This window comes from Sebastes umbrosus, chromosome 21 (genome assembly GCF_015220745.1).
Source record: "Sebastes umbrosus isolate fSebUmb1 chromosome 21, fSebUmb1.pri, whole genome shotgun sequence".
NCBI classification, from domain to species: Eukaryota; Metazoa; Chordata; class Actinopteri; order Perciformes; family Sebastidae; genus Sebastes; species Sebastes umbrosus.
Window position 1 is genome coordinate 16,982,621 of NC_051289.1, and position 19,305 is coordinate 17,001,925.

General features: G+C 40.0%; 3 protein-coding genes across 3 annotated transcripts in view; 1 reads left to right on the plus strand and 2 right to left on the minus strand.

Annotated features, from left to right (window-relative positions):
• ipo4 (importin 4) overlaps window positions 1-6,881 on the minus strand; it is a 24,033-nt gene extending 17,152 nt beyond the window's left edge. The window contains exon 1 of the mRNA XM_037757452.1: window positions 6,783-6,881. Coding sequence (XP_037613380.1) covers window positions 6,783-6,848 — 66 coding nt within the window. The 5' untranslated portion in view covers window positions 6,849-6,881. The remainder of the gene's footprint in view (window positions 1-6,782) is intronic.
• On the plus strand, window positions 6,239-8,979 carry nanog (nanog homeobox). Its single transcript, XM_037757473.1, has 4 exons — window positions 6,239-6,724; window positions 7,367-7,755; window positions 7,852-7,989; window positions 8,219-8,979. Exons 1-4 carry the CDS (start codon window positions 6,322-6,324, stop codon window positions 8,588-8,590), a joined length of 1,302 nt encoding a protein of 433 aa, XP_037613401.1. The 5' UTR covers window positions 6,239-6,321; the 3' UTR covers window positions 8,591-8,979.
• A 248-nt stretch (window positions 8,980-9,227) lies between these two features.
• Window positions 9,228-19,215, minus strand: tm9sf1 (transmembrane 9 superfamily member 1). The gene is made up of 9 exons (XM_037757454.1): window positions 18,746-19,215; window positions 16,115-16,326; window positions 14,902-15,033; window positions 14,544-14,666; window positions 13,969-14,327; window positions 12,929-13,083; window positions 12,492-12,677; window positions 10,698-10,971; window positions 9,228-10,299 (listed from the first exon to the last, which is right to left on the minus strand). The coding sequence occupies exons 2-9, from the start codon at window positions 16,319-16,321 to the stop codon at window positions 9,906-9,908; spliced, it is 1,830 nt and encodes a 609-aa protein (XP_037613382.1). The 5' UTR covers window positions 16,322-16,326; window positions 18,746-19,215; the 3' UTR covers window positions 9,228-9,905.
• Between the last annotated feature and the right edge of the window lie 90 nt (window positions 19,216-19,305).

The following is a 19,305-nucleotide window of genomic DNA, read 5'->3' on the forward strand; positions in this document are numbered from 1 at the left end:
TATTGTTTCTCCCAGCTCCCGTCAGTGCATTAAAAAGGATAGAATAAATAAGAATTAAAATTGACATACCTAAATATAACAATACAAAATAAAATAAGTAAATGTTTCAGACACAATTTCACACAATTTGCAGTCATACACCCAATTTGCAGTCGTGTTTAGCAGCAGAGAAAAGTGCATTTATGTCCATAGTAAAGTGCTGTTTGCATTACTGTTCCAAACATTGTCTTTGATGGGTGACTAGCTTTAAAAACTGTCTCTGTGTTAATGCTGGGGGGTTGGATGTCAGTGTGTGTGTGGGGGGAGGGGACACAGTCCATTTACAAGCCTAACCGCTAGTGGGAAGAAGCTGTTCAGAAAAACTGTTCAGAAAAACTGTCATGGCCATTTTCAAAGAGGTCCCTTGAAAATGGGTTCTATGGGTACCCATGAGTCTCTACTTTACAGACATGCCTCTATCATAATGTGAGCCTTTATACACGTTCATAATTTATTTTAATTAATTAATTAATTAATGTTTATTTCTGATTTATGACTAGAACAATTTGACACACTGTGCTGAGTTGCATCTCAAATTAATCTTCAGGTTCCCAGCTTTCAGATGATGTACACCACTTCTATGTGACATGTACTGACATATACCTTTTATCTACCCCTGAACACCCCCAGTACCTCCCTAAAAAAGACAAAAAAATTGTCTATTGTGGGTCTCAGAGGGTTAAGAGGGAAATATTGTACTTTTAATTCCACTACATTCATCTGACATAGCTCTATATTTAGTGGTCGTCAGTTTGCAGATTTTACATACAAAACATAGGCTACACTCAATTGCCAGTTTACTAGGTATACCTAGCTAAAACTGATGCAGTCTAATACAACAGTCCTGCAAGAAATCCTTCCTTCATGGCGGTTATAATGTTCATTTTGGAGGATGTGGTTTGTGGTGCTAGCCTATTTGAGGTCATTTAGATACAGACTCTTGTTCACCAGAGAGCATGGACAAGTTTATTTTTCAACTGTAAAATCGCTCACAGTGATTCTGATCACAAATAAATGTTTAGGTTATGTGTTTATGTACAAAAATGAATATCAGCTTATATATTGTTATCTCAAAATTCAATATCGGCCTCTATATACTCCAATTAAAGTAGAAAGACTATAAAGATAAAAAATAAGATGCAACTTTGAAACATACACTTTATAAAGTAGTTAAAATGTGTCTTAATTTAACTAGCTACCACATTAATGTGACATTTAGGAACATTTAGCAGATAATACTTTTACTTAAGTCAAATTTTTAGTGCAGGACTTTTAGTCGCAATCAAGTATTGTTATATTGTGGTGTTGCTACTTTTACTTAAGTAAAGGGCCTGAATAGTACTTCCACTACCACTGACTTATATCAAAACCCAGTTGCTGATAAAACTACTGAGAAGGATTGCATTGAAAGTCCCTTTTGGTTGCAAATGTGAGAAGATAGTCACATGACAGATCATTTGCACACCTATCAGACAACAAAAGAGATACTCATGGTCTTGTACTTCACGCCCAAAACCCCCACTATTGACTCAACGTCAGTGAATAATCTGCACTATACAAGAAAGGAACACTGGGTAACTTGTAACTTGAGGACAGCAAGAGGTCTAATTCAGCATCAGTTAGTTGGATATAACGCTTACCGGTTAATCAGTATTTACTTTTATAGATTTATTACAGGAGGGTAAGAAAGTCTTCCAAGGTTTATGTAGCAGTAAAACAAAATATATGCAGACAAACCATAATTGATTAAAATGATCATTTATAAATGTAAGGATACCACACCCTTTTTTCACAGTAGCAGTGCCTCACAAATACACTTGCAAAAAACTGTACAGTGAGTCATCAAAGGCAAATCTATTGTCCTCTGATCACATAGCAATGCTAATGCCCACCAGCCCTATCCACCCACACCTATACACACCTATACACACCTACACCATCAACCCCCCTCGTAAATGTCTTGGCCCAGACATACACGCCCTGTCCAGGCGGAGATCAGTAGAAATGTTAATGCACCCATTAGGCTCGCTGCTCCCACATCATTTCATCACTAACTACATTATTACCACGTCAATACAGCCAAGGAGGGGGAACACAAACACCCAATTTGATGGTAACACGCAGCTAATCTAAATCATCGTTGTGAAAAGGATTGCAAATGCAGGTAAAAGTGATTGCATCAACATGTCCAACCCCCTGCACAGAATGGGGGGGTAGGGGGATGTTGGGATTTGAAGCCATGGTCTGTCTTTGAACACTTGTTCAAAGTGCAGAAATTAAAGAGATAAAATGTTTTAAATCATGTTTGAGGTTAAATATATTACACCTCACAGACAGCATTTTCAAACAAATAATTTCCCTTCAAATACCTCTTAGTAAGGTGCTCCACTGCCTTAGATTTATTTTTTATTTCTCAATCATGTACAAACACGCTGACTAAGAAGTATTAGTGGATCATTAACTATTCATGCTTGATACCCAGATGCTATATTTAGTCCATTGATCTGGGACTGAAGCTCATGAAAACATTATTAATTATGCCATTTGGGGAGTCAACAGACTCATGGTTTAAAAAGCACTGAAGCTTACGTGCTGACAAGGCAGCATGTGAAGGTTATTTACTAATTGGGTAGCCCCTTTTTGTTACTAAGTTTTGTAAAACAGTTTGGTACAAACACAAAAAAAATATCCCAACTTCTAGATCTCATGTCGCACAATGTATTAATCCAGGCAAAATGCCATAAAAAATAACATGTTTTCATGAACTGCATTATCAGTGAGCTGCAATACTGCCTTTTCCTTATTGGGGACAAAGGAAGGATATAAAAGATGCCTCTGACAGCTGAAGGTGTGCCAGATTTGGGCCACACAATTGGGAGGATTCAGGTACAAGCTCATTGTGAGTAATTTGATTTAATACAAACTATAAATAATAATTAAGGAACACACGCTAACGCTCTTCAACACAGGGCCTCAAGATCAGGTAGACTCCTTATTTTGTAAGCTTATATTCGTGTTACCTAACAAAATTACATTTAATGAAATGACCACAAAGCACAAAGCATGTAGGCTTTGACAAAAGTCATTCCAATCCACTAAAACTCAGGTGTAACACTGTGTGTGGCATTTTACTTTGTCTGATCTGTGATAGGACTGGGCAATATGGTGATATATAACGAAATAAAATGTCTATCATATATATTTTTCTATATTGTTTTTATCGTGACACAGGTTAGGCCTGTATTTATTTTATTTTTTTCTCTATAATTTAACTTAAACTGTTATGTGCATTGTGCACTCAAGTTTGTAAAATGAGAAAATACTCAGTACTTATAGTATACTTATAGTACTTATAATTCACACAGGAGTATCCAAAAATGGGCTTTACCAGGTGGTTATTTCCTATAAACAATTTATTTATTGAATTTTCAAAAAACATACTATATTGTGATATCTTAATCGGGATATAATATGACCTATAGTGACAGAGGATTTTGGCCTTGCTATTGTTTAAAGTATGTTATTGTTATTCTATGTTCATATTTTATATTTCCTAATGTAGTTGTAGTAGTATGTCATCTTTTTCAGTAAAAGGAACACATTTCTGGAACGCCCTACCAACGGAAATAAAAATACAACCTGACCTGAAAACGTTTAATGAAAAGATGAGACACTGGCTGAAACTAAACCAAACCTGTGATCACTGATTATTGATTGGGAACATACAGTGCATATGTAAATATATTGTAATGTACAATGTTGTATTATGTGATTTTATGTAAGATGTGCTATTCTGTATTTTTTTTAATTTATTTTCTTTTTCTTAAAAGCCTTACCAGAGACAAGGTCTGCAAATTAGCTATGGCTAGAAGTCCTATATACCCTGCATCGGTAGCACTTTAATCAAGTGCAACAATGCCTATGTATTGTTCCTGTCAAGTAAACTAATCAAATAAAAATAAAATAACTCTAGTGTTGATATGTTAATAATAATAAGCTGATCAGGCGGGCCGGCTCTGTGGTCGGCATGGAGCTTGACTCTCTGGTGACGGTGGCAGAGGAAAGAACACTCAACAGACTGCTGGCCATACTGGACAACGCCAGTCATCACCAAACAGAGGAGCTGGTTTAGCAGCAGGCTGCTGCTCCCCAAGTGCTCCACAGACAGACTCAAATCCTTTGTTCCCCCGAGCCATCAAACTGTACAACACCTCTCTAAGGAGGGGGGGAGGATAAAGGAGGACAGTCTGCAGGACAGATAATAATGCACTATACTCATTTTTAACAGTCTCTTCTGTACTATAATAGTCCTGTATCACAGCTGTTACCCTGCACTATATTCAGTTTTAACAGTTTTCTTCATCTCCTTGTTTTTTTATATCTGGTATATTTTTTTGTACTTTGTATTACTAACTTTTTTTACTGCCTTTTTACTAACTGTGATGCTGGAAACTTGAATTTCCCTCGGAATCAATAAAGTTAGTTACTATCTATCTATCTATCTATCTATCTATCTATCTATCTATCTGTTTTTATGTTTTTTATTTTTTCCCACTCACACCCACAGTCTTTGAATGCATCACCAGTGTTCAGTTTCAAATGTGATGAAGCTGCAACCTGATTGGAAACTTGAATTTCCCTCGGGATCAATAAAGTTACTATCCATCTATCCATATATCTATCTATGTATTTTTACTGTGTATTTACTGTTCGTGTGCATTGCCTGGATAACCTGCTGCTATAACACAACAATTTCTTGAAAATTACAAAACATACACTAAAAACAATACTTTGAAAAATGTTAATAGGTAGAGCTGTGTGATAATGTTAAAGCCGTGAGCTACTTCAAAAACATGGTTGATATTTAGTAACTCTGCTATAACTTCGCTTTCTTTTTGTCTCCAAACCTGCAACATAAATTGAAAAGCAAAGAATTAACCTAGGTGACCAATGAAAGGGCATTAATGCCGTCCATGAGAGGTGAATCAAAGAGATGGTTTATTTATAGTGTATTTTAATATATTCTTTATATTGTGTATACTATAGATAATATCACTAGTGTTGATATCTTTACTGACTGTTCGTGTGCATTGCTTGGATAACCCTATGCTATAACACAACAATTTCTTGAAAGTTACAACAAACACTAAAAACATTAAAATGTGGATATAGGTAGAGCTGTGTGATAATGTTTAAGAAGTGCACAGTTAAGAATTTTTCCAGTAAAATAACAGTAAAGAACTGGCAGCAGGGTTGCCTTTATGTGACTGTAAAATTAACATTATTATACTGTCGCTGAAATTTACAGCTTTGTACTGTTAATGAAAAATGCAGTTTGAATTGGTTTTTTTTTATTAATTTCTCAGTATTTTACAGTTAATTTACTGTTTAAAGATACATTATATAGCTGTTTTTCACCTTTCTTTTACATTATCTTACTAATTTGTTTTAATGCACTACTTAGGTTGTATTTTTTACATACATTTTAATAAACATTATTTTTTGCCCAAATGAATAGACTTAGAAGGTAACAGACATAGTCACACTCAATACAAATAAAGACACTTGTTAGGAAAAAGGCTATAAAATAGACTTGTTGACACTTTTCCCAAAATGTCTGTCTATAGCTGGCTACAAGAAGAACAGAGCTAATTCACAGATTTTACAATCATGTACAATGTACAAGCCTCACATGCAGATCAGGTCCCATAATTAAAAACACTGCATGAAGCTGTTACTGATGAGACTTTAGACAGTGGATCAGCAGTAAAGTGATGTTTTTTTAAGAATGCATTATAGTTCAGTTAGAAAACCGCCTATGAGCGTACTTTAACAGGTCTTTTGTTTTAACAGTAAAGTACTGTTTTTAGCAATAACAGGTCAATACTGTTGAAATCCTGCTGTAAATTAACAGCAATTGTTTACAGTGTGGGCTACTTAAAAAAAGTAGTAACTCTGCTAACTTTGCTTTGTGTTTGTCCTCAAACCTGCACAATTCAAATGCAAAGCAAAGGATTAACCTAGCTGGCCAATGAAAGGGCATCACTGCCGTCCATGAAAGGTGAATCAAAGAGATTGGCTCCGATAATGAAAACACCCACCTCCCTGTGGTCCACACCCACACACGTCTTTATAAACAGCCTCTGGGAGTCCTGGCGTTATTTACAAGTTAGCTGACCAGCCTTGTCTTAACTTGGACAGATACTCACCAACACTTGAGCTCTCGCTTGTGCTTTTTTGGGAGTTTTTCCTAATTGTTTTTGCACAAAAGGTGCCCGAGAGATGGCAGACTGGAAGGCGCAGATCAGTTACAACTACAACCCGTCCTACCATGCCTACGCGTACGGCCTGGTGTACCAACCCGGACCGGAGCAGAACCACGGGAACCTGACCGGCTGGGGCGACGCTGGAGTCGCGGACCTGAGCCACTACAACACCGCCGGGGTGACGCAGGCCTACTACACCAACAGGAGCCAGGAGGTGGAGGTGGAGGAGTCTCCACCTCGCAGCCCGGAGCAGCTCGCCGCAGTGAACCACCACGGTTCCTACCAGAGCTCCGGTGTGGTCTACCTCGGTGACTCCCAGCAGGCCGGCCAGCTGCTGCTGGCCGCACCGCAACGGGAACATGAAGCCAGGCGGGCCGGGAGCGACTCCACCAGCGACTCGGAGGCGCACACCTCACCAGGTACTGAGCTATATTGAGTATAAGTTAACTAGGGTGTTATGTCGGTGCTTACATCTACCTGCTGGCTGCTAAGAGAGATGATTTCTTCCTCCAGAAATGACCGCGATGTCCAATTCAGCTCCATTGTGAGTTGAGAGTTCAAATATCCCGCCACTGATTTTTACTGAGCGGCGAGATCTCGCGAGAGAATTCGAGAATTTCCAAAATAAATAAAACAGTACACACAATACAGTACATGGGAATGGGTCAGAGTTTACATTAATGTAAAGTGTGAGGCTCAACAACATACTTTTTTGTTGTTGAGTTTCACTGTTCCACAAAGTTTTCTCTCCTAATGTTACAGTTAAAAAAAAACAACTAAATTACATGCTTTGGCAAATGTTCTGCTCCATTTTTTATATACATCCTATATACCACTTTATAGACTGCACATATGTACATATTACATTTATTTATTGATGGACTGTACACACTTTGTTCACCCATTCACCCTGCATCTTTTATATCTCTATTGTTGTTTTTATAATTTTTGTATACCTGTACCTCTCCTGTGTTTCACTCTGTTTGCTGATGTTGCTGCTTTGACACATAAGGTTCATCTTATCTTATCTTATTTTGACCTGCCTGTTTCTCCTCACTTAGATTCATGGAGCTCTGGCAGCAGCAGAGAAGTAAGCCTCCCCCAGACGGACCCTGCTACCTGGGCGAAGAGAGAGCTCGAAGACGAGACGACTGCCAGGAGCCCTAATGTCTGCGAGGTTGTTTCCAGCTCTCGCATGGAGGAGCAGCCGGGGATCTTTGCTGTCAATGGGAGCGAGGGCGTCGACAAAACCACTTCTCTACAGGTACCCTTACCTGCCCCCGCAAAGACGGCAAGCACTACTGCTGTAAACAACCCTAAAGTCAAGGTCCGGGCAGCCTTCTCGGAGAGTCAGATGAACGCTCTTGTCCAGCGCTTCAGTGTTCAGAGGTACCTCACACCGGCTGAGATGAAGAACCTGGCAGAGCTGACTGGGCTGACCTACAAACAGGTGAGGGATTTGGAAAGATTGTTTTTTTTTTTATCACAAGCACAACAAAATGTATGTACACTTTCTAATTAGGATCTACTCCATCTTTATTTCCAGGTTAAGACTTGGTTTCAGAACCGGAGGATGAAGCTAAGGAGGCACCAGAAAGACACCAGCTGGGTGTCTGAGCGGTACAACAAAGGCAGCCCGATACCTGGACCCATGTACGCCAACGTTCCCTCGCACATCCCACCTGTAAGTAACTAATTATTTGCTCAAATGGTGTAATGCAGATACAAGTGGGAGTGTCCTGCCCAGGTTTCCTGTTAACCGATAGCAGAGAAACAGCGGCTTGGACGTAGAACAAGACGTCCATAATGGAGGCCTAACCATAGTCCGGTTATGGCCTTAAAGGCGAGACGAAACACGGTCATGTAGTAGACTATATAAATTGGATACTAATTTTCAACTTGTTTGCTTTCAGTATCAAGGTGAAGCCCGGCCCCAGATCAAGGAGCATTACAACCAGCACATGATGGACACCTTCAAGAAGAATCCACAGAACATGGCCTTCTATCTGGCTGCTATGGGCTCGGCTGCTATGGGCTCTGCTGCTATGGGCTCTGCTGCTGGAGCACCAGGCTACCCCTCCTGGTCCTCCGGCTCAGCCCAGACGGCAATGACCTCCAGGCCCCAGGCGGCTGGCTGGTCCATGCCTCAAGGCGTCGGCCACTACGAATACAACCCCCATGCATTCAACCCCACCAGCGTCGCCTCTGCAAGCAACACTGGCCAGGACATGAGCTTCAACGGCAAAGATGAGCGAGAGGCCCTGTCAGCAGCCGCAGCTCCTTGAACACATCCGTAGTACATAATGCCAGCCAGTAGCCAACGTTGCTTTTCTGTACCCCCAACAGTCTTGTTTGTTGATAACCTTCTATTCAAATTTCCTGACTGTCGTTTGTAATTAACTGAGGTAACCTTTGCATGGCTGGGTGTACATATGCCTTGTTCATACTCCTTTTTCAAAAGTTTTTTTACCATGAAGTTTTATTTTTATACACAACTATTTAATGTACGTTGGGTGTGTGTTCTTTGCGCTTGGTGAAACAAGATGGATCCAAGTTGGATGCATTCTTTGGATTACATTGTTTTTTGAGAACTGTTTTAAGGCAAAGTAATGATGCAGATCTGATGTGCACACATATCAATTTTTTTCTATAAATACAGGTTCCCTTTGGTAAATTTGTTTCAGTGTTTTTTTTGAGAGAATGGTGATACGATGACACACATTTTGCGCACATCAAGACTAGTGGGGCTAGTTTGTCAAACTTGTAACAACACACCCAAAAGCTGGGCTAGGAGTGTAGGATTTTCCAGTCAACATAATGTAGGCTAGTGTTTCAGTTGGCTGTACAACATGTACAGTAGATGGACCCATATACAATTATCCAAGGAAAAATAAAAAAAAGTCCTGAGTTGATTTCTGGCAATATTGTATTAAAAAGCATTTTATTGAAAAGACTATATTTACATCAGAACCAAAATCACAGTCAATGGTGACCATAGAATACAATAACAATATTGCTACCATCACCAACATCTTTGCAACCGCTCTTCAATCTACAACGCATCATTCCTCTTATCCACCGCAGGGCCGTGTGGAGCTTGACAGGGCCAGTGCAAAACTATTTTTATATTCTATTTGAATAGGCTGCCACAACTGTGTGTGTGTGTGTGGGGGGGGAGTATAATTGCAACTTGCATAATTAAATCAAAACTACAGTATGAGTCAGCTGTCTCGGTGGGTATCTGGTGTAATAAAGAATAGATCCTGCCAAGCCTTGGTAGACCATGAAGTAGGAACCAGAGCAGATGATGCCACACAACATCATACAATTATTAGATCCATTCACACACATATCATCATACGTTTTACCCATTCACTCCTGATGGTACACATCATCCCTTTGTACTGAAATATCCCATTTTATCCTTAAATGCATGATCCAACCAACCAACTATCCCTTATTATAACAATGACAAGCTCTAGTTCAATCCTGTCAAATCAAGGTAAAGGCCCCGTTTCTCCTCCTTCATTGGAGGTGTGTGTGTGTGTGTGTGTGTGTGTATGACTGAAAGCAAGAGAGGAGGATGAGGATTGTTCATGTCTAGTCCATCTTGAGGCTACGGTAGATGTAGCGGATGAATGCCAGCGAGGCCCAGAACGACACGCTGCCCAGCATCAGCGTGAAGACCATCGCCGTGAGCAGAGAGTAACCGAAGAACTCGGTGCTCTGCACCAGGCCGCTCATGGACGACCGGTTCCGGTAGTAGAAAACGGAGTAGACGAAGATGAAGAGGCCGGTGGAGCCGGTGCTCAGGACGCTCCGCCACCACCACCGGTAGTCTTCGCCGGACAGCAGGAAGTAGGTGAGCGCCACGGAGATGCAGGCGCCCACCGAGAGGAGGATGGCGAAGACGCACAGCAGGATGCCGTAGAGGGTGTAGTGCTCTCTGCCCCAGACCGTGGCAAAGATGTAATACAGCTCCACTGAGATGGCACTGAGGGAGAGAGTTCATAGAAAGCAGGAATGAGTGTGTAGATAATGACATTCAATAGGCTGTACTTTCAATATTTTTTCCATCGTTGTGGACAAATCCTCGTAGTAGAGTAGTAATTAATAGTGCTGACTCATCAGTCAAGATGACACAAAAGCATAACTTAAACTGCAAACATTTGCAGAAAGAAGATTTCACACAACCAGCCTAAATAATAAAAAGGTAATACAAAAGCTAAACAACAGGACACCAATAAGTGTAGAAATACATTCAAAAATGTGGTACCTCAATGATAATTTCATTCTTTGACAATTAATTCTCATTGTGGGATATCACATCAATTGCCACCAGACTCTTTGATCGAAGCACCTCTTTTCCACGCATGAAGACAGACAGCTCACCTGAATGGCAGGAAGCCGCCGATGGCCATGTGCACGGCCGTGTGTTTGTACCAGGGCTGCGTGGGGATCTGCCGGGCGATGTTGCGAGTGCGGCAGGGCGCCTGGAAGCTGCCGGCTCGGTTCTTTCCCACGATGCCGCCGATGACGGTGAGCGGGAAGCCCACCAGCACCCAGGCGCCCAGGATGAGGAGCACGGTGGTGGCCGGCAGAGCCTGAGTGGAGCCGCTCCACCAGTGGATGGAGTTCACGACGCTCCACGTCAGGAACAGAGGCGCTGTGGGGATGAAGGACAAGGACAGGCATTGTTTTTAATCATTACAGATCATTGTTTGAAGAAAAAGTGCCTCACAGTATTGCTAAAAATTACTCATTATATGGTTTTATGTGCCAGAGGGCATATTTTTTCAAACAACTGCCTGAACCTGAACAAAGTACTCCTGTAAAGTGTGAATGCTGTGAATACATTATAGATAAATGAATAAATTAGAGTAGAATAGCATTGCCACATTGTACAGAACACTAATAGAGACATAACACACTAGAGCTGCCCCGACCTACCAGCTTTGTTCTTTAGAGATGACAATATGAAAATCTATAAAAGCTCTAAGAGCTGTTAGGCATGGGTCAATAACTCCAGTTTCTCTTCTAAATGTTAACCTAAAAGCTCAAAGCAAAAGTCTGTATTAACCAAGGTTAGAATTGTTCTGAATTGTCAATTAGTTATTTTATTTTAGTTTTTACTTTTCAATTTCATTTTAGTTTAGTTTCAGTTTTTCAGAAAGGTTTAGTTTTAGTTTAGTTTTACAGTAGTTTTAGTTTGTTTTTGTTAGGGCCAGCTATAATGTGTCAGAAGTATGTAGCTATAAACATAAGAAATGGTTGGACAACTGTGTAGGAATGGCTGTAATGTTTAATGTTTAATCTTTTCTCTATGTTAGTGAAGCAATTGCGGCACAGCGCCATCTGCTGGAATGTCAAGTCCATTCAATTTCTGTGGTTCATGCTGCCTCCTTTTTTTGGTTGTTATATATTATAGCTAAAAAAGTAAAACTGAAATTAATTTAAGTTCATTTTTATTTTGTATTTTATTAGTTTTTACCCAGATGATATAGTTTCAGTTTAGCTTTTCTTAATGGATGTAGTTTTTATGATTAGTTTCAGTTTGCTAAAACAAAAAGAAATTCACGGCTTATTTTCGTTTTAGTTTCAGTTTCAGTTTACTATCATAACCCTGGCATGAACAACAATGGTACTGTAAAATAAAAAAAACAGCCAGCATCCTCATTGACGAGATGTATTCTGGAGGAAAAGTCTCATTAAGTTTCTTATTAACTAATGATCAAAGTCATTACAACTAGTTTTAAAAATATTTTTGTTTGAAAGTTGAATCTCAGTTATTTTTCTGTAAGACGTTACAACTTTTTCCTGACACAACAGAGTGCAAAATAACACTCCTTAAAACCCATAATGTTGATCTACAGACAGATTCAAAGGCAAAACCTCAATAAAAATTCATCAGTATCAATTTGTTATCATGTTTTCCCAAAAGTCCTTCTTCAACTTTAATTTTGCAATGACAGTTTTAATGGATAAATGGAAAATTATGAGAGGAAAAATGTGGGATTAGTGATGAGAAACAGGACTAAACTAAGCAACAATGGGGGATTAATGGAGAGAAATGGGTATAAAAACAACAAATTGAGTTTCCATTAACTGTGAAGATACTAATAAGTAAATTAACTGTGTTGTGAAGTGTAAAGTGATCCCAAACTCTTCTAATCTAATGGGACTCACCGGAGAAGAGTGACGAGGTGAGGATGATGTTCCACACCCAGCGCTGGCCGTTGATCTGTGTGTAAAAGCTGCATGACACGTAGCCCGACACGCAGCTGGTCAGAGCGTACAGGACGATCGCTGTAGAGTTGATGGCGCCGTGGCGGTGCACGTTGAACATTCCCAGCAACGCCATTAGGATGATTCCTGAGGAGACATTGGAGTGATCAGACTCCTGCGTGTGTGAGGTCTGTACATAGGAGTATATGCTGTTATCAGGTGTCTAGTTGTTATTGACTATTATTGACTGTTGCTGCGGGTCAGAGCTGCTCAGGATTAGTATGCACAATTTTCAAACAGAACAATGATAGTCCCTGATACTGTTTTGGAAGTTAATAGACCTACTGTACATGTGTGTGTATTGCTCTGTTTTGGTGTATTTGAGAATGAATGCTCACCTGTGGCAAGGGTAAGGAACTGAGCCCCCACCCCCAGCACGGCACACAGCAGGCTTTTGTAGGGTGGGAACCTGAAGACGTCAGTATGTATGATCTTCCAGCCGTTGTCTCCCTGATCCAGATCATCACAGCCGCCCTCCTCCTCCACATTGTACCTGCAGCCGAGGGAAAAATGCTTTCACTCACGATGTTTTCATGTACCTGACAAGTAGGAAGTTTCACTTTGCTAGCAATCCAAAATCATCTCAAATTCCATTTTATGCATTTAAGCATAAACAAGATACTGCATGTAACCTTATATCACCTCACACTATGTCAGGAGAAGACCTACACATATGCAAGAGTGAAGATGTCAAAGGGAGAGACTGTCTTATCTCTGCAAGTATAAAATAAAATAAATAAAAGTTGAAAACTATTTTAGACCTTTTAAATGGAAGTTAGAAAAACGTATTTACTACGGCAAGTATAAATACACCTTACAATTAGGGCTGCAACTACTGTCTGTTTTTTGTCATATGTTTAATATCTTTATAACTCATTAATTGATTGTTTAGTCTATAAAATGTCAGACACAATTGTGAAAAATGGCTCTAAAAATTCCCAGATTTTAAGGTCACGTTTTCAAATTGCTTGTTATGGTGGACAAACAGTAAAAAAAAAAAAAAAAAGTATAAATAAGAAAGATAATCAAATTAATGATATAGAATAAAGAAAAGCAGCAAATCTTCACATTTCAGAAGCTGGAACCAGCTTCACAAATGACAAAAACAACCGTCAAAATTGCTGTAGATTAATGTTCTGTTGGTTGACTAATCTGTTATTGTTAAACAAATAAAACCTCCAATAACTATATTTAAGATATTTTAACAGCTTTTATGTTTTTTCCTAAGATTTTTTTACTACCCAAAGTGATACTAACAGTGCGTTGAAGTCTTTATCAGCCTCTCATTTTGTATAACCTTTTATATTTAAGACATGAAACATAAAGTTTCCCATATGTTTACCCAGAAACAACCACTTGAGCTCCATCCCTGACTAACCTGGCAAAGTCATTCTTTAGGACCCGCATGAGGATGATGATGACGAAGCCCAGCAGCAGCACCACCAGCACCAGTGAGTTGATAATGGAGAGCCAGTGGATCTCCAGTGTTTTGGGGAAGAACGAGTAGTCTCTGAGGCGCTCGGCTCTCCGGGCGTGAGGTAGGGGGGACTCGAACCAGCGCACGCTGTAGGTGAAGGTGACTGTCAGGCTGCCTCCACCCACCCCGACTCCACCCACCGCCGTGCCCGCTCCCTCCTCCAGGGGAACAGGTTTAACGTCTTTTACTGAAACATTGGCGAAGATCACTGAGTCGCCATTGTACTCGATGTTGAAGTCCAGGTGAGTCCACAAAACCACCTGTAGGAGGTGAGAGAAGAGAGACAAAGAGAGAACAATAGAGAAACAGAAAGAGGAGAAGAAAGTGAGCGTAAGAAAAATGCGGTTCAGCTGAAACAGGAACTTTGCATAAAGATAAAATCTTACACAGTCTTTCTGTCTCTCTCTTTGTCTCTCACACACAGTATAATCCAATCCATATATCGCACAAACCCTCAAAGGCACAAACAGGTTTACCTTGTGGCTGTGAGGCAGGAAGCCGCTCTCCTCTATGTATCCCACGAACCCCCAGATTGGAATATCATCCAGGACAAATTCAAAATAGAACAGCTCCTCGATAGCGTCACGAAGTTCGTCCACCTAACACAAACAAAACATATCACCGATCACACCCGAATTGTATAATTTTTAAAAAGCGGTCATATAAAATGGTCCTTGTCTTGCAACATCTACCATCCTGTGATCAATTTATGACATACAGTATTTTTAATTCTAAAATCAAGCTACTTAATTAATTATAAACAGTTTAAATCCCCTATGAGCCCAGAGTATTGAAGCCAACAAGTCTGGTAGTATGCAAAGTGTTAATAAATACCTGTTTGTTTGAGAGAGTGAGCTTGCAAAGACTTTTTTTCTCCACGTTCTCTTTGAACCGGATGTGATATAAAGACTCCGCCATCCTGTCACCATCCAACACTTCTCCCAGACTAAGGGACTTGTGATGCACCTGAAGAAGAAGTGTTACAATATGAGTAATAGGAGTGTAAAAAAGCAGCACAACGCATTAGTTGATCATAATTATGTGAGGTACTTATAGCGGGCAAACTGAAAACAAAAACGCAGCTGGCTACGATCACACTTCCTCACTGCATGCATGGTGTGTTGAAGCACCATATCCCATAATGGTGGGTAATAACAATAAGTTACTAATAATAGGTTACTGCTATTGTAAATTTCAGTCTCACTGTTACCGATGCCACCACACTTCCAATAATGACTTTTCTTCAAAGCCATGAGTCATGAATTAAACCTTAAACCCTTAAACCCTGTGTCTCTGGACATATTATGTAAAGTTTTATACTGTGTCAAAAATACATTTGAACATAGTTTTATTTCTTCCTGTAAAAGGTTAATTTTTTTCAATCTGTATTCAATAAAAGGTGTTCACAGATTTCACGACAATCCGACCAAGCCCTCGTCACTGAAGTCCCAAATAAAAGTCCCAAATAAAATCCCTCTCAATGCTGCATCCTGCTCACGGAAAAGGAAACACATGGAAAAATGCCATCTGGGAACCATTTCATTGGAATCTTTTTTTAAATAATCTTCAAGGCTGTCCTCGACCAAATCAATTATTGGTCGACTGACACTCATATGATTTTGTCGACTTATCAATTAGTTGATTTAATCAACAGATCTATGAAACTCATTTTCTCCACAAAGAATCACAAAAAAGCACCACTTTAAATCATGTATTTACCTGAGATGTGCTCATAAGTTTCATAAGTTAAGTCATTCAGCATGAAAAAGCATAAAAAATGACTAATGAACTAAAGAAATCTTAGCCTACTAAGACCAAAACGACCGATTATTCGACTATTCGACTAAGAGGGGGAAGCCCTAATAATCTGATATGACAACATTTCATGGCCAGATGGAGATACAGTACCTTTCAGATAAAAGCAACTCTACAAGAAATGTTGAGATTTATGTGTTAAGTGTCTACATTCAGCATGACAAAATAATCTGCTTTTCTTTGTGGATTTCAGCAGCCCATTAATATACAGTGAAATGGAACAAAGACTGACCTTCTCCGGTCTGCAAACAGGCAGCGTGTAGTAGTGATACGTCTCCTGGGGATTGTGATAAGGGCCCACTTTGTTGACATAGAGAGTCACGTTGTCCCCCTGCTTGTAGCCCACTGCCCAGCCAGAGAACAGGCACAGGATCAAGACGCAGTGCAGGCCCATCGTCCTCTGGCAGCCACCTGGCAGGTGTCCTATTCCACACTGCATAACCCCTGTTTGCAAAGATGGACAGTTCACATCAGTTCACGAGGGACAGCAGGTGTGATTTAAACCAGACCGTCTGTCCTGACACTTACAGTATGCCTCTCATTTCAAGTCAAGAAATTAGGTCATGTCCATGCCACTTAGATCTGATAAGTGATGATTGATGTGTCAAGAGGAGAATTTTATGCAACGTTAATCCCTCAGTGTTCAAACAAACACAGCAGAGAGTTGAGAAACACTCAGACAGAACTGTGTAACCATGAGTTACAATGTATTTCATCAGTTGGATCAGTCCAGGAGGGGGTTGACCAGAATTAAATGAGCTCCGTCTGTTTGTATCCATATGTTATGAGTTTATGAGAGTATACACATAATGAAATTGCCCACAGATGCTATTCTGCACACTACTACTTCTACTACAGGGGTCTCCTTGGAAACATGTACTTGTACACAGCATACTACACTTGCATGCTAATATTCATTAGCACCACCTTTTGAAAGGGAAATGATGATGTTACATTAGAGTATGATGCTACAGCGCCATCGTTTCCATTCTTCTTTTAGGAAATGCCTGTAATAATACTAATAATAACAATTTTATTTACAGAGCACTTTTTCAAGCCATAACCACAAAGTGCTTTCCAAAGAAATACAAAACATAAACAATAGAAAAGGTAACTAATGATACATAAACAATAGATTAGGTAAATAATGAAACATTAACAATAGAATAGGTAAAGAATGAAACATGTATATACACACATTCATACAATTACATATGCACATACATACGCCAGCAATAGCAGCAAGCTACCAGACTATGTATTTAAAAGCCAGAGTTTAGCACTTCAAATTTTGTCTTTAGCCTCACAAAACAAAGCCTGTCTCGTCACTTTTGAGGTAGGACATATAAAAAAGGAATTTAAGAGGTTGATCTATAGTCAGCAGCACTGATGTCGCAATACTGGTCAAATGTCCTGGCGATTCAAAATGTGTGAGTTGTCTGTATGCTGCAGTTTTAATACAATTACAATCTACATGTAGTGTTCTGTGTTGTGCATCAACATGCTGACTTTCAGTGTTAACGCTGACGAAAAGTTATGATGGTCTAGTGACAGCAGATTTCAGTTTAAATATGAGTGGCCCCTGAAGGATAGTGTATGATAGAGGTAGTGCTTGCTAAATAGTGGGCATGTTTGTTTTTCTCTCACATTAAAATATGTATTTGGCTGGTTTCTGACCAGAGTGGCTGAATGTGCTTTCTGTTCAGTTTCAGCAAAAAAGGGGAAGTCTCAAGAAGCTGATCACTCGTCAATAATCTTCTGTTATGCCTCTTCAGAGTAGCATCACACCTTAGTGCCAGGACAGCCATTAAAATACATCATTTAATCAGATTTTTTTCAGTTTTTAGATTTAACACTGAATTATATTAGCAGGACAATTAACAACAGCAGCAACAACTGACAACTAGAGCCAAAGCAGTCCTGCTTTTCTTTGTACTGACATCTAGTGAGTTAAATATTGAGCTCTGACTCACCACTGTGAATTGTACTCTCGGGTGGCATGGCCTGCACTGGCAACCCGTAGGCTCTCCCATTGGTACATCGTTATATATAAGGTAATTCTGGGTCTGCTCCAACAATACTTAAGTGATTTTATCACGCAAAAAAATTGTGGACAGTATTCACTGCGTTCACAGGACCTCTTTGTGCTCTCTGTCCCAAAAGCTCGGACAACAAATTGGGGAAAGGGCTTTTTCATATTCTGCACCTTCAGCCTAGAATTTGCTTAAAAATGACCTAAAAATCAAGGAGCTGGTATCATTAAACATTTTTAAATCAAACAAGTTAGTACAATCTGCATTTCAGTTTAAATATGAGTGGCCCTTGAAGGATAGTTTATGATAGAGGTAGTGCTTGCTAAATAGTGGGCATGTTTATTTTTCTCTCACATTAAAATATGGATTTAGTTGGTTTCTGACCAAAGTGGAGCATTCAGAGTGGCTGAATGTGCTTTCGGTTCAGTTTCAGCAAAAAAGGGAAGTCTGAAGAAGCTGATCACTTATCAATAATGTCAATAATCTTCTGTGATGCCTCTTCCGAGTAGCATCACACCTGCAGGTCACTTTAGTGCCAGGACAGCCATTAAAATACATAATTTAATCAGATTTTTTTTTTCTTCCAGTTTTTAGATTAGCTAGTAGTTAATTAGTTAAGCAGTAGCTAAATTGACTATTCCCTAATGTAATGCACTATTAGTTAAGAGCAAGGTCAAGCATCAAAGTGCCACAGGACATCTCCTCTATTTGTTTAGCAGACTGCAGTCATTTATTCCAAAGAGGCACATTGCATGAAATCATTTTCATGCATCGACTCACAAAGACAGCAAATGACTACAAGGCAAAGAAGTTAGAGAAACCTGCACTACCAGGTCCGATGCTGCTGCAGATCCAACCAAACCAGTCTGTGCTCCGGATTCCTCGGACTCCTCCAGGCCCAGACAGAGACAGGCGGTCTCCTCTCTCTCTGCTCCGGTATGCGTCCTGCTGCTGTCAGCTCAATGTAAAGATTTACAGCTAAACATCTTGGAAAAATGTCCCCCCAAACGTCTTATGCACTCATTGCGATCATGTCCGGGTACACTGAGTACTTTTATTGACACATGAGCCAGTGTTAGAAGAGGGAGTCCGACTCCACGTCACCTTAAAAACATACAAATAACGACGACTCCGGTGAGTTTTCCGGAGTGGGCGGAGAGATAAAAACACACCTCCTTAACGTTACCGGTTAGTCACAGCCGCTCACAATCTCCCTCTCACAATACATGTGAAATACGGTGTGTTTTTGTGCTTTAACGCCACCGAAAACGCACATTTAACCCGTTTAGCGACTCTGTTATTTTTGCTGTATTGACCGGATTTCCTTCAACCTTCCAATGAGCCAATCAGAAGCCGTCTCAGCAGTTCCGCGTTAGAAGACAGGCTATTT